At 37.8% G+C, this 15,006-nt stretch overlaps 1 protein-coding gene across 3 annotated transcripts in view; it reads right to left on the bottom strand.

The window, feature by feature from the left end:
• The window catches only part of NRG3 (neuregulin 3), a 396,810-nt gene that overhangs the window by 24,913 nt on the left and 356,891 nt on the right, over positions 1–15,006 (bottom strand). For all 3 annotated transcript variants that reach the window (XM_054071994.1, XM_054071993.1, XM_054071995.1), the window contains exons 5-7: positions 13,992–14,094; positions 9,042–9,168; positions 2,153–2,280 (exon numbers count right to left, since the gene is read on the bottom strand). In XM_054071994.1, the coding sequence (XP_053927969.1) occupies positions 2,153–2,280; positions 9,042–9,168; positions 13,992–14,094 (358 nt within the window). The remainder of the gene's footprint in view (positions 1–2,152; positions 2,281–9,041; positions 9,169–13,991; positions 14,095–15,006) is intronic.

Here is a 15,006-nt window from a genome sequence, read left to right as displayed (position 1 = left end):
GAACCCATTTTTTGTCAGTAGGATATGTGAAAGCAAAAACAACAGAAATCCTCAACAGCCTTTCAGGGAACCATCTGAGGAATTGCTTTGAAAGCTGGCAGCATCATATGCAGCTGTGTGTCAGCTCAGAAGGGAACTAGTGTGAAGGTGATCATAGTTGATTTTCTTAATTTGTTAGAGTAAAAAAGTTACAGGCACATTCACTTTTTCTTTTTTTTCCATGTTGGACCTCATAGTTCAACAGCATAAAGATGAGAACCTTCAGAACCACTGTAAGTTTTCCAGGTTTATATCAGGTTTGAAATGGAATGAAGGGGTGTTTAGGACAAAATGGACCCCAGCAAAAAAAGAAGTTCCATCATTTGGCCAAATTTGACCATTTGACCACATCGAACACTATGCAGAAACTAAAAAACAAGTAAATTATGAAGCCATCACATGATACATAAATTAAAGATAGCCTTATATAACTCTTAAATGCTCAAGTCTGTTGCATGTTTTATTAAGCAAGGGCCTTTAAAATAAATCTTAAAGTTATAAAACTACAAAAATAATCTTTTAATCAATTAAGCTAGTTATTCTATGTCGTAAAACAGTTGTGAAGGAAAGATTCTTAAGATAGTTCAGTGCTTGACATACACAAATAAGATGACTGTTGGGTTTTTTTTTTTTTTTTCTTTTTTTCATTCTGAGAAAGAGAGATTTTGTATGCAAAGGTTTTAAAATGAGCAACCTGAGATTTTGCATTAGTTCACTGGAAATTCAATGTGGTTTATTCTGTAATTTCCCTATGGAAAACAAGGAGTCTAGAGAGTCGTTGAGTTTTTATTTTAAGTGAGGTTCATAAACAGAAGAAATATTTTTCAGTCTTTAGTTCCTTTCTATGTTTTTAAGCTTAGGTAATGTCATTGCACAGCACCTACAACATTTCAAACTTTGATACTGAAATCACATTATTAAAGGTCAGAGAACATCACTGTGTTTTTTCTGAACTTCACCTTTAGAGTCAATGGACATAAAATTCTCCCACAGAACTTCTGTGGGAAGCATTCTAGGCAACAGTTCCATACTTCATCTATGCTCAATAAAATTATCAAACATTTTTTCAAAGTCCTTCTGTAATAAGGAATAAACCCTAAGAAATGGAGCTGACATGAAAGTTTGCGCTATTTTTTCATGCCAAATTAAAAGCTTAAGTAAGGTAAAAGTACATAGGACCCAAATATCACTTCCTGGCTCATTTGCTGCACTTTGGTAGGTTAAGCAAATCACTCATTCAAAAGAGAAGGGACATATAGCTGGCTGGGGGACTTCAACGAAAATGCACCAAATACTAGAGAAGCTGGATCATGACATCAGGCAGTGCAAGACTTCTTTTTTTCAGTAATTCTAAAATATCATCCTTTTAATAAATAAGTTGCCCCTTCAAGTTTATATAGCCAAAAAAAAAAATTCTGAACTCAGTTTTTCTCAGATTTCTTTCTCTCCCTGTTACAGAAATCACAGAATGATTTGGGACGGAAGGGACCTTAAATCTCACCCAGGTCCAACCCCCTGCCATGGGCAGGGACACCTTGGACTGGATCAGGTTGCTCAAAGTCTCATCCAGCCTTGACTTAAACACCTCCAAGGATGGGGCAGCCACAACTTCTCTGGGCAAACGGTGCCGGTGCCTCACAATCCTCATGGGGAAAAATTCCTTCCTATTACCTCATCTAAATTTCCTCACTTTCAACTTAAAATTATTTGTTTAAAGAAACAGTGAAAAAGGCTGGAAGTTCACAACCACTGCAGTGAATGAATCATTAATTAACTTCATGAATGTCCATAAGGAAAGTCTGTTTTTTTATAGTTTGTCAAACAACAATTGTTTCATTCACTGATCTGTGCCTACAGCTCGGACAGTGTCTTTGAGTGCTTTCTCTAGGACTTTTAGAAAATACAGATAAAGCCGGTAAGCACTGTTATCGCCTTTCATGTCTGCAGCTAAGAAAATGCTTGGACATCTGCTTAATGAGTCAGCTGAGACTCTGTTGGTACCATACTATTAAGCATCCCTCCTTGTCCCAGCACACAATAACCCTGCACACCTCTCACCAGCGCAACGCCGCCCCTCGGTAGCCTGCCAAATCTCAAACAGCCATTTGCTTACCTATGTTGCTTGATGGGTTGGGTTCCTCTGTCGGGAGACAAGGCCTCTGGGAAAGACTGAGGGCCTGAAAAACTAGACTCCATAACTTTGTCCAGGATAGGCCCAGGATGCCTATCTGTTTTTGAATACTGCGGCACAGAGAATAAAATTAATTAATACACAAAAGGCAAAGTACATTGTTGATGCTATTCAATCAGAATTCATACCAAAGCAGGGTAAGAAGAGCTCTAATGCATTTTTAAATTAAAATTAGGCATTGCGAGTAATATGTTCATTCACTACTGTTTACATAGCGGAAAGCACCGGTACTCATTATCCCCATTATCTTCTCCACATCAAAATGCTGATATCTACATCAGTAGCAAAATTACTGACTGATCTGCCCATAATGATAGGGAACACGAATCCCTTTGACTAAAAGCCCTGTTTTTGTGGCTGTCCATGTAGAGCCTGAGATCACAAAGCACATCCCAGAGGACTTTTAGCACCTTTTGGGGTCCTTTGGTGACGTCAAGTGCTGCTTCTATCAGCACACATAACTATGAAAACCAAATTGAAACAGCATTTGTATTACCCAAGATGTAACAAAAAAACTTCAATCCTATCTGTAGAACCAGATACCCTTTCTGAACAAGCCTGAAACTTTTGACCTGGTAGTATCTAAGCCAGCCAGAACAGTGTAGACATAATTCTTCTTGTGACAGTTGTAGGTGTAGGGCAGCCTCTGGGTGCACAGTGAGACACAAAGGTCTATAAAGCAGACATCGGACATCAACAAAACCATATTTTCTTCTTTACGCTTTGTGATTCAATTGGAAATTCAGCCAAAAAAAAATGTCTCTGATCCCGAAAGGAGCCAGAAAATTGAAGTATAAAAAAGCAGCTGCATTTTGACTCAGAAGGATCAATGCTGTTAGTGGTTACTGGGCAATATCTCAGAGATATGAAAGGTTAAGACACATTTCCCCTCAGGTAAGAAAAATACTGCACTTTGCAGATTTTTTACATTGCATTACAAGAACCTATAGTAAAACCAATTGGTCTGTTTTGCTTAAATCCACATCTTTCTATATGGAATTTGTATTTTTAGTACTAGATGCCTAGATATCCACGTTATCTTTACAATACACTATTACTGTGGAAGCTATTACATGATTAAATATTTTTGAAATGAAATACAGATTAAAATAATAATTGCACAAAATAATCATAGAATCATATTTTCACCAAAGTTGGAAAAGACCTCTAAGATCATCAAGCCCAATCATCAAATCACAGTGATTAAAAAATGTCACGCTATAATACAACAGCATAGACATTCATGGAGAAAAGTACGGTTCCTCATAATTATTTTGTTGTGTAACAAAAGACCAATAATTCCTTAAAAATGCAGAATTATTTTCTGATTCTCACTTACTCTTCTCTGCATTTCCCCAGACTTCAGTGAAATAAAACACTAAAATCATGTAAGATTACTCTTTTTTAAAAATGAGTTACATGCAATTTTAATCCATCAATTCAGATATCTTTTGATTGTTTTTATGGATGAAATAACAGATCTTCAATTTTTTCTCCAGGACCCTCTTTCTGTTGTGTGAAACACCCACATAAGCAGGGCCAAAATTACTGCTCTAGTGCTTCTGAAGTCAAAGCTATGAGAGTAACAATATGCAAAATGCTGCCTCATGCATGAAGTAAACACAACTGAAATAATAGGAAGAAACATATCCCACTCATTTCTTTCAGTTACCATGATCTTACTTGTCACTCGTAAACACTGCAGATAAAATATTCAGACAAAAGTATGATTTTTAAGGGACTCATGTCTGTGAAGGTTTTAAACTTTAATAGTTACCCTGCATGCTGCAGAAATGAGACTGTCTTTGATTTCTGACCTGAATAAATCAATTTGAGCTATGTAAACAATGGGTTGTTAGTGCCAGGAAGCTATTTTTGCCCTTCTTTGTGTGTTTATGATACTAAATTGAAGGCCTGAATGGCTTGTAAGACCACGAGTATGAAGTGAATCATGCAGGGTAACTGGAGATAAGCCGCACCTTTTTTCTATGTCCATGGTAAAGATGGATGTGGATGGGAGCCATGGTATACAGAGTCTTTCCTCACCACAGCTGAGGGAAATCAGAACCCCCAGAAGCTGCTCTGATGCTGATGAGCAAACTACACAGAAGGTCCAACACCCAGTACCACCCAGGCACAGCTGCAAAGGGTATTTTCTTCCCCCAATCGCTCTTTCAAGCAACAGCCATAAGATAAATTACAATGAAAATGTGAATCACAATTTATATTGAGGGTGTGAATATACACAATTCCAACAATGTAACTGAACTTATTTCAATGGGTCACATTATTCATACATTTGAATAGGTTGAGTTTAATCACCTTTAGCTTAATTCTACGAGTCACTTCTCTGAGATCATCTCTGGAGAAAAACACCTTCAGATTTCATAAGAACTTTAGAGCAGTATCAGTTGGTGCCCCCAAAAGTATAGTATATGAATACTCCCTATCTGTATTCCAGCAGAACCCATTTTGCTGCTTCCACAGCCCACTTGGGCTGAACTTTAAGGAGCCTACGAACTGTTGCGAGCTGCTGAATACTCAGCCATGATGGAGAATAAGCTGTGAACACTTTCAAAGGACTGTACGAGTAGGTTGAAAGCATCACTTACACCTCTTCTGTATTATTTGTGGGGATTTTTGTGATTTTATTGTCTTCTCGCTTAATTATTTGTGCTTGTTTGAGCAATTACTGAGAAACACTGATGGATATGGATAAATAAATAAAAGAATAATGAGAGCATTAAAAAATAAAGCATATTGCAAATTTTCAATTTTTCACGGTTTCATTATTTTCTAATCATCTGTTACATACAATTACTCAACTCTTTGACAATAAAATGCCCCCCACTCCCTGCATTAGTTAATGCTAAGCAAATCTGCAAAGGCAGCCTCGGCCAGGAGACAAGAGATCTGCCTCTGCCACCGACCTACTGTATGACAGTGATCACATAATGCCTCTGCTAAGCGCCTTGTCTTCTTTATTCTAAAATGTAGGATCTGAGGATAACAAATGCCACTCAAGGCTGTTGTCCTAGTATCATGCAAAACAAAACACCCATCTGTCCCACCTGGCTTTCCTTAGCTCTTCCTCCTCAATGATTTTCCCAAAATAGTAACAATAAGTCCAGGAACGCATGTGGCTTTGGAAGAGATAAGATGCAGGGATCCCATTTCATAAAGGACTGAGAAAGCAGTGGGGGAAGCTTTAAATTACATTCAGAGAGTGGCTCCAGAAAGTGAAGAGCCAGGGATTTTCCCGGATGGGCTGACCTTGCACAAAAGCCCATCAGGTGGGATACATAACGTCTGTTCCCGTATGCTTTATATGCTTTGTTGCCAACACTAGATCTCAACAGAAGCCAATAAATTCAGGTTTGTCTATTCTGGCAGCTCTTCCTAAGTAGTCAGAAATGGGAAATTCACTCTTGATTAAAGCTGATAAATCACGTTGCAACTCAGGCAAAACCACACAGTAATCTTTTAAAAGATTTAAAGTGCATCTGTTGGTCAACATATATTAATTGCATTTCTATCACAGTGACTAAAAAGAATTTATTTCCTACTACTATCAGCAGAAGGCAACAAGACACAAAAAGAGCATGTCTTCCCCCCTCATTGTAAGAAGATCAGAAACCTGGAGGCAGTGATTGCGAGGTATTAGAAACAAGCGTAGTGAAAAGGGAAACCACACACTACAGCATGAGAAGCGTGTTACCTCAGAGAGGAAGTGATAGGGAACGAACAGAACCCCTCAGCACCATGGGAGAAGGTATTATAATCCACAAAGGTGAAAAAAGGCCACTTTAAAAACCCATGACAACTCTGAGAATCACTAAAGGAATGGCAAGACTTCAACTGCCTGGTTTCATTGTTGTTGCATTTTTTTTGGTTCAAAAATGAAATGTGTGGGTTTTCTGTTAACAGCAATTTTGACATATTCGTACGCATTCTCTTATTTAAAAAAGAAAAACCAACAAAGATTCAAAATCGACTTTAAAAATAAGTAAGGAAAAAGAATTATTTTCTTAAAGTCCAGTCAAGGATAAAGAGGGGGAAAAAGGAATGATGAGGAAAAAAGGTACTTCACTGAGATTAGTCAAGGTCCTGACAGCCAGAAACATCTTAAAGCGCTATCTGCTATGCCCTGGGCTGTGGGAAATAAGTAAAACCTCTGTCTAGAGGAACAGAGCATTTGGAAAGATCTATCCAACCTTTACTACACGTAGCAACCTCCGAGTCAAAATGTGATGGCTCTTTCAGAATAGACATGATCAGAATATTCATCAAGAATGAGGAACCTTATGCAGCTCTTCTCAGACCTACACTAATGTCTTCTTCTGTATAGAAGAAAAATGGTTGGACTCAGACTCGATCTCAGAGGTCTTTTCCAACCTGGTGATTCTATGATTCTATGAAAAAGCAGGGTGAAACACCTGAAAGCACCACCAGGTACATTCAAAATAAGAAAAAAATATGGAAAAATCTTTAAGGGAAAGAGAGAAAGGTGACATACAAGCAAGACAGTCTTAGCATGTAAGAGGAGCATTTGGACTGGGAAAATAAACAGTTTCCAGGACAGGATTATGTCTACCAAAACACCAGACTGGAGAAAATAATCACCATAATTTATTGAAGTTTCTTTTCTGGTCCCTGGAAATGAAGAGAAGTAAGATTTCGCCCCAAAACCCATGTGGCTGGAGCTGCAGAGGGGAACAGCAGAGAGTTTCCCCCAGGAAACGGCTGACAGAAATGCAGCAGCACAGCGGCAGGATCGAGCCTCTCTGCGCTACTGCCCGATCCCTCTCCCACCTAGCAGATATGCCTGGGGTAAATCTCTGCCCTCTAATGGGAAGCCTCTCAGCCATTCCTATGAAACACCATTTCACATTTCTTTTCCGTTGCCTCGCCTCACCCTTTGCCCTTCTCCTTCCCCTAATCTATGAAGTTTTTTAAATATTTCATGAACTGCCTACATGCATTCCTGCACTGCAATCTTGCTAACAATAGAAACCATTATTACCCTGCACTGTTATGCTACATTCTGCACAAGGTCATTCTGTTTCTCTTCCTTAGTATCTTTGCTCCCAAAGGGAAAATGCATTTAACGGCAACAGGAAAACAACTGTGCTTCTTGAAATCAGACACAAGAAGAAGAAAGCCATGTGTTAATGACCAGCACGGATAATAACCAGTCTAAACAGCCTTAAAAGCTAAAAAGTAAACTTGGATTAATATAATAAATAATAATAATAGTTTTCCATCTGTAATATCTGGAATCTACAAACTGCTACTTCAGCCATTATGGGTATTGTTATGGCAAAAGAAAAAAGACATAAATAAAGCTTTGTCAGCTGCTCAGAAGACATCAAACAGTTCATTGTGATGATGGGTTGACAAAATGCTGCACGGCATTCAGTGAGAAAAAGGAAAAGAACATACTCTTAGTGTCAACCAAGACCTACTTTACATGTTAGAATAAAAGGATCAGAAAAGCTCTTTACAGCTGTACCTTTTGTTGCCATCATTACAATCCAACAACACTCCCAACAGCTTTTTTTTTTTTTAGATGCTAGAAATAATATATGAGTGAACGAACTCGGAGTGACACAAAGAATTGCACAATCGCTAAACTGTTATTATGTCAATTTGGTGAAGCTCTCTTCCTTCTTCAAATAGCAGATTTTTCCTGAACCACAAAGCATATCATGACCACAACGTTGCTCCTATGCAATGAAACTTCTAGTCAATACAAGCAACGCTCTGACAACTCCTCTGTCATAGCATGGAGGCTCTGCTTACTCTGAATTGGTTACAAGGGCTTCTGCTTACTTCTACAGTAACTGGATGTAAGCCTGGAGTTGAGATACCTGTGGCTAAGCAGGCATGAGTGCTCACTGCTGCTAAGCTCCCACTATTTTGATGGAATCTGGCAAATAAGGTAGTCAGCCCTTTATGCAAAATTAAGATACTAAGCTAAGTTAAACACTTAGAAAGGCTTCAATTTACCTTTAATGACTTCCTATTACTACCAGTATCCTTCACAGTTTTTCCCAAGACTTTGTTCAAAATAAGATAGCAGTAAATGTGTATGAGCAGGGGGGAGAGAAAGACATGCGTTGGAAAACGGCTCACATCCAGGACTAAATAATTTGGTCATCTTCAAGCTCCTTATTTTAAATAAGCTTAGTGTATTTCATGATTGGGGGATTGTACTAACCTACACAGAACTATATACAGAAAATGATAACATAAATTTCAAATTTAGTTTGAACAAACTAATCTCTTTCTGGTATCAAAAATCCTTTTAGTTCAAGACCCAGGAAAATGAGACCATCTGCACCGTCTTCCCTTGGGCACTAGTCTACACATGTAAACTGAGTTCTAGATTTTGAATTTACTCTGAATTAATTACAACAAATATCTACATTTTCCCATGGAAGTTCATTAATTATTAGAAAACTTGAAATCACTGAAGATCAATGACCCTCCTACCACCCATACAACGTATATATGAGCAAAGGTATTGCCAAAACCAGTAATAGCCATTTCCACTGCTGGATGCAGAGCTGGGGGGCTCAGCAAGGTTTATTGCATGAACAAAATGCACCAGGATCCATTGAAATAACTTCAGAAAAAAAATCCCTGCTTGGTGTTCTCCATTAAGACGCCCGACACAAAACATTTTATGGAAGAGGTGAGAATTCTTGTTCCCATTGCTCAGATGCTAATAGCAACGTGGTGATGTGCTGCCATCAGCAGCAGAAACTCAGCCAGGCTATTAAGCGTCATAGCTGGCAGGATTACTTACATTTTGCAGCTGGACTCGGCTTTGTGCCATACACTCTGACTTTGCCATCATGCTGGAAGCATTTAGGCTGTAGGTTTTCCTATTCTGTGTTTCTTTCAGCTGTTCATGAATTTGCTTTGTTTGTTTCCTGCAGGGAGAAATAAAATCCATGTAAGAAAGAGCTAGTTTGATCTTCTACTATAGCTATGATATTTTTCTAGCCACAGTTTCCTTTGTTCAAAACTTCACCGTATTAGATTAACCAGCTGAGCTAATTCACCAGTGTCGAATATCTCAATGCAACGGTCATTTTCTGGTGAGGCTTGAGAAAGGGAAAAAAGAGCTTTTCTGTTTAAAATATCTTCTATTCTCAGATTTCTATAATAGCACGCTAGTTCTTTTAGTGCAGAATTTTGTAAGATCATCTATTACATATTAAACAATAGCTTGCAAGCAGGCCTGAATATTAATTAAAACCTGCTCTGATTTAGAACAAAGATTTTGGCAAATCTAGCAGACATTAGCCCCTGTTGGCCATAAAAAGTGTTGAAGGATCAGTGGGTTCTGCTAGAAGGTTAGACTTTTATCTAAACTCCAGTACCTTGTATAGACCAGTTTTTAGTTACATTCTTAAGCCTGGAAAAAAAATATCGGTATGGTCCCTGAGGCTGTGTTTTTGACATATTATACTATGCTCCGCTATATCAGAGCTAGAAACATGACTAGAGGAACCACTTGCAATATTCAGGAGATAACTATACTATTAATAAAGGCTTTCTGTTTCTGCCACACTATATTTACAAACTGAGTTTTAAAGTTCTGTATGTGATTGATATGAGACAGCAAACTATTTTAAGTACTTCTTTTATCTTAGGCAAACAGATATCTTAGCTGGACAAAAACTGTTAGCAAAATATATTTAAGGTCTTTTATCAGTCTCCATTCTTCTGATAAGCTACATTGTCTGAGACTGTCAGTTTTAAAAGTTCATGAGAATAACTCTATAATACTACTTTAATTCTTCCCTTTCTTCTCTTGCTCCTTTTTCTCCCCAGAAGATGTATCTCCAGCAGAAAACCTACACAGATCCTGAAAACTGCCCAGTAAGGTCAAGGACTTGCCAGCAGCAGCACTTTGTTTATGCCACCAGCAGCCTTTGGACAGCAATTGCTATGGAGCCAAATTTACAAAGGAAGTGACTTTTGGGAAGTGTGACTAAGAAATAAAGGAAATACAGTCTTTCCACACCAAAATTTAAAATTTTAGCAAAGAAGCTTCAGCAACATTTTAAAAAACTTCTGGTGATTTTTCGGCTGAAAGCCTTGTGACATTGTCAAGTTTGACAGCATCTTATTTGACTCAGGCCAATTAATTTGACATCAAATGAAGTATAAAAGTAATTTTAACTTCTTTCAGTGGAGTCTGTGAGTAGTGCAGGGAACTTCAAGAAAACAGAGGAAAATCACTTACTTAAGTGGTCAAGGGTGGAAACTGTGAGGAAGGACAAGTTCCCTTAGTACGAAAGAAAGCTGTGAGAATTATCACAGTTCGTATATTCAATTTTAATAATATAATTTTTAATACATTACAATGAATATATGGGAGCTCCTCTGCCTTTGACTCGCATAGTTCTGAGTCAGCATTTGCTTAAATCCCAGAAGTCATAAGCATCTGCTTAAAAGTAGGTATTTGTTACAGCACGTTTCCTCAACACAGGTCCTAAACTATAATAAATCTTGGACTCTATAAGTGTCTGTTATGCTTTTTAACTACATCCTCTTTTTGAAACAGCACGGCATATGAAAAAAAAAGAATTTACATTGTAAGCATGTTACAAACATGAGTGGCATCTTTTGAGCATAGCTTATAGCTCATAATTACTAAGATTCATGAATATGTGTGGGTGACGAAATAATTTCTCAAGCACAAAAACTTGTTACACTTTGTTTTTTTTTAAAAAACTAAGGCAATAGGCACGTATATCTGTATTTCCTGCTGGAAAGCCAGCCACTTGCATGTCGGTCTCCACAACGGTTGTGGAACATCCAATCTTTTTTATGAGTGTTTTTGAGTGGAGACTTCATATAAAGTGTAAACAATGGCAGCAAAACATGATCACAGCATCAGACTTTGGGACTCTCCTGTACATATAATGTTCTTACAACTTAATCGTGAAAATAACAAAACAAATTACAAACATTTTGGAGCTCTAATTTGGATTTATTTAGAAAACCTGGGTTTAGAGTTGTTTTTACATTTACAAGCACACAGAAGTGAACTGGAATATTCAGCTTCTCTGCTGCAAACTTTACCATCACAACTGAGGCTTCTGAAGATATTTCACCAAGAGAAACAATCTAATAATAACTTTCCTTTTATGGCCATGCAATTTAACATTAATATTAGGCTTATGCATATTCATTTTGTAAAACTACAGGACGCAAAGTTATACAACTACAAACTACTAATCATGAAGTTACCAATTAATATATTCATTTTTTAATTGTTCTTTTCAAAAGAAATGGGCCTTATGTGTTCTACTTTACAGATATTTGGCAACAAAGTGTTGTTACTTCAGCAAGAAATGAAGTCACTAGTCATTTATAAAAGCCTAAGCCATAAAGAGCAGACCATTACTGTACTCTCCCTCTACTACCAACATTTACAGCACTTTCTTCATTACCCTGTAAGGACCAATTGGAAGGGCATAGTTTTAATTATAGTTCTAAGCTTCCTCAGACTGAATTTATTTTAAAGAAAGACTTTTAATCTAATGGTGCATAGATCAGTGCATATTTATAGCAGCAGGTTTTATACAGTTGTCAGACTAAGAAAGACATGGTCAGTGTCCTCATGGAAACTCTGTTCTTACAGGCTGCACCATTCAGTGTTTCCATAGCCATTAGCAATATTTTAAATTTTTGATACATCGAAGGATTGTTCCCCCATGCAGGAGAAATGCTTTGGTAAATCTTAAGCATGATCAAGATACATCTGCTTGATGAAGAAGCTCCTAAGAATCTGCTGACTAAAAGTTAGCATATGAGAAGGGTAGAGGCACTCCAAGTTTGTCAGGTTGTACACCTTTAAGACACTGGCCAATGTCAGAGTTACAATACTGCTTAATATGGCCTCTATGCAACCCAGTCCAGACACTTCTTATGTTTTTGGACAGTTTGCCAGATGGAGCCACGGCCAAGGAATTAGGGATTGATTAGTATCTTAAGACGACTGTGTTTCATATATTGGGTAAGACCTCTTGACTGAACTGGAGGTGCTCATTTTTTCATTTCTCCTCCTCAAACTTCAGTTCCCAGAATCTGGCACAGGCACACTTCAACTCTTCCCAGCAACTCTTAACTATCATATCTACAACCCAGCCAAAAAACCAAACCCAGCACCCCACCTCCTGCTGAGATACGAAGCATGATTGTCCTGTGAATTCGTTTTTGAAAAAATATTTCTACTCATTATTTTTATACATAGTTGTCCCTACCATGTCATCAAAGTGATGGTATTTTGAAGGTTGTTCCAATCCAGCTCTCCACCGCTCCCCCCAACAGTGCACAATCAAGAGGGGCACAGCTGAATAACAACAGGGACATTTTGTTCACGCTATGCTCAGTTGCTGACTGCATATTCTTCTACCTGGCAATCCCATTCTCTCTTTGCTGAATTCCTCTTCACCAGCAAACCCCTCAAGCTTTGCCAGGAAGAACAGAACACCTCATTCTCTCTTTCTCCTGTGGATCCAAATGCATAATGACATTCCTAATGCAGTGGCAGTCTTTGCTCACAATCTATCCTACAACCAAGGAGTTTGCAGAGAGGAACTGTCGTCCCACAGCATTCTACCAACTAGCACTGCTGTTTTACTAGTTAGGTCCAAAGAACTATTAAATAAAATCCGTCAAGACACTGGAACAGGAAGGAGCGTGTAGATGAAACATGAATCAACTCAAACCTTCACTCAAATTGTACAGAAACTACCTATGAAGTCTGAGGAGAAGAAAACGGGTGGGAGGGGTGCAAAGCCTGGTGACTTTTCAAACTTCTTTTATTTTTCCTGATGAAATTGTGTTTTTTAAAAAAATAAAAAGTAGTCCTCGTCAGATTTCCTACCCATTAAAATAAATTCTAAAAGCAGGGATTGAGATAAGCAACCAAACTTTTAAATAGTACAAACCTTCATATTTCTGATGCTCAGCCACCATAACTAACCTCATGCAGGTACTATTTGTATTGATGTGTTCTCTCATTAGCTCCAGCTGGAACAGGAATGAGGGATGACAACCATACAGAACATATTTATAGATAGAGTGGCACTGACAAGAACGTCATGTAACTGCTATGAGGTTTTTGCAACTCAAATTATATACCAAACAGTGAATATTACATAATAATGTTCAGCTGGGAAACTAAAGAATAGAGTGAAGAGTATTTCAGTTGTAAATAGTTTAGGGCAGATGATTCCACCACACTTGGATAGCTCAATATGCTTATGCGTTACAGATACTCATTCCGTAACTACGTCAGCAGTGCACAACTATTATCTACAGATATCTGAAGAGAATTTTTCTCCTGCATTTCTAACTTTACCTTTGTTCTCAGCATGCAGAAACAAAAGGGACATTCAGGTTTACGGAAAGGCAAAAAAGAAATGGTGTGTTTAAACTTTTATTTTCCAAAAAGGGAAGTAGTTATTGCACCGATAATAAAAGTCACAAAATTTCTGTCAAAATAAGAACTGGAAAGGACACCTTCTCTTCTTTTCTGATATCAGAAAATAGAAACAAGAACACATACTATTCCTGTTTACCTTTTTTTGGGGGGACTTAGTATGACCATGGTGAACTGTTCTAACCCATCCAGACTTAAAAACAGCTTCAAAGGGAGAGGAGAAACTGAAGAATCGCAAAGCCATAAAAGGACAGAAGCTAAGTAACAAACACACTTAACAAAGGCTCTTACTTTGTTTTGAAGTAGAACGCTGCACAAAGCATGCCCACTACGACTATGCCAAAGACGATACAGGCAATAGACAGCACCTGGCGCTGGTACACTTCTTCACTCTCTGTGAACAGCAAAATTGAGAATTATGAAAGCATCAGAAAACAATACTTGTGAAAAGTGGATTTCAGCACATCATTGTTCCGCTGATGGACAGATAGGAGATATTTAGAGGTCTAGGTTGGCCCACAGAATGGATGCTTCTCTGAACCTCTCATCTAGGTAAGGTTCTCAGAGTTATGGCCTCCTAGGAAAGTCTTAGGAAATAATTCCAATACATACATAATAATACAAATCAGCGGAGCTTAATATTTTTCAGCTTTTTAAGAAATTTTCTACTGTCAATAGGATAAAGGCTTAAGGCAAGACCCATCAGAACTCTCATGAGGTCCCATAAGATTCCTTTTTAGGTTTTTTTTTTTTTAGCTACCTAAAAAATGTAAGTTTTTTTTTGGTTGAATGGTGATTACAATGCCTTACTCCCACGTCATTCCCTGTACTTTAAGCTTACGTACAACACACCACAGTAAAAAATTAATTCAACCAACTTGGAAGGAACTCAATGGCTAATATGCTACAATGCACCGGACATCGCTTTCATGAGAGACTATTTTTGAAAAAAAAATTTCTGTAATAAATCTCATAATTTTCTATTCAATTTTAAATCAGGAACAGAACGAAAGTCAAAAAAGAAGAAAAGGAGCTAAGGAAACACTCATTCACTACGGCAGACAGAAGCTGATAGGCAACTGGAGTGTCACACACTGAATCCATCAATATATCTTTAAGTATTATATTTTTATTATTTCAACTACTTCTCTAGTCTAAAGTACTAAAATGCTAAACGGATTATTTTTTAAGATCAGCTTCTCCAAACAATCAAGCAGTATATTAGTTTGTACATCTTAGGAAGAAAAAACAACATGTAGGATTACCAAAGCACACTACAAGGCTTGCACAGTGACAAACCTACATT

This window comes from Cuculus canorus, chromosome 7 (genome assembly GCF_017976375.1).
Source record: "Cuculus canorus isolate bCucCan1 chromosome 7, bCucCan1.pri, whole genome shotgun sequence".
Lineage (NCBI taxonomy): Eukaryota > Metazoa > Chordata > Aves > Cuculiformes > Cuculidae > Cuculus > Cuculus canorus.
This window is presented reverse-complemented; position numbering and strand designations above follow the sequence as displayed.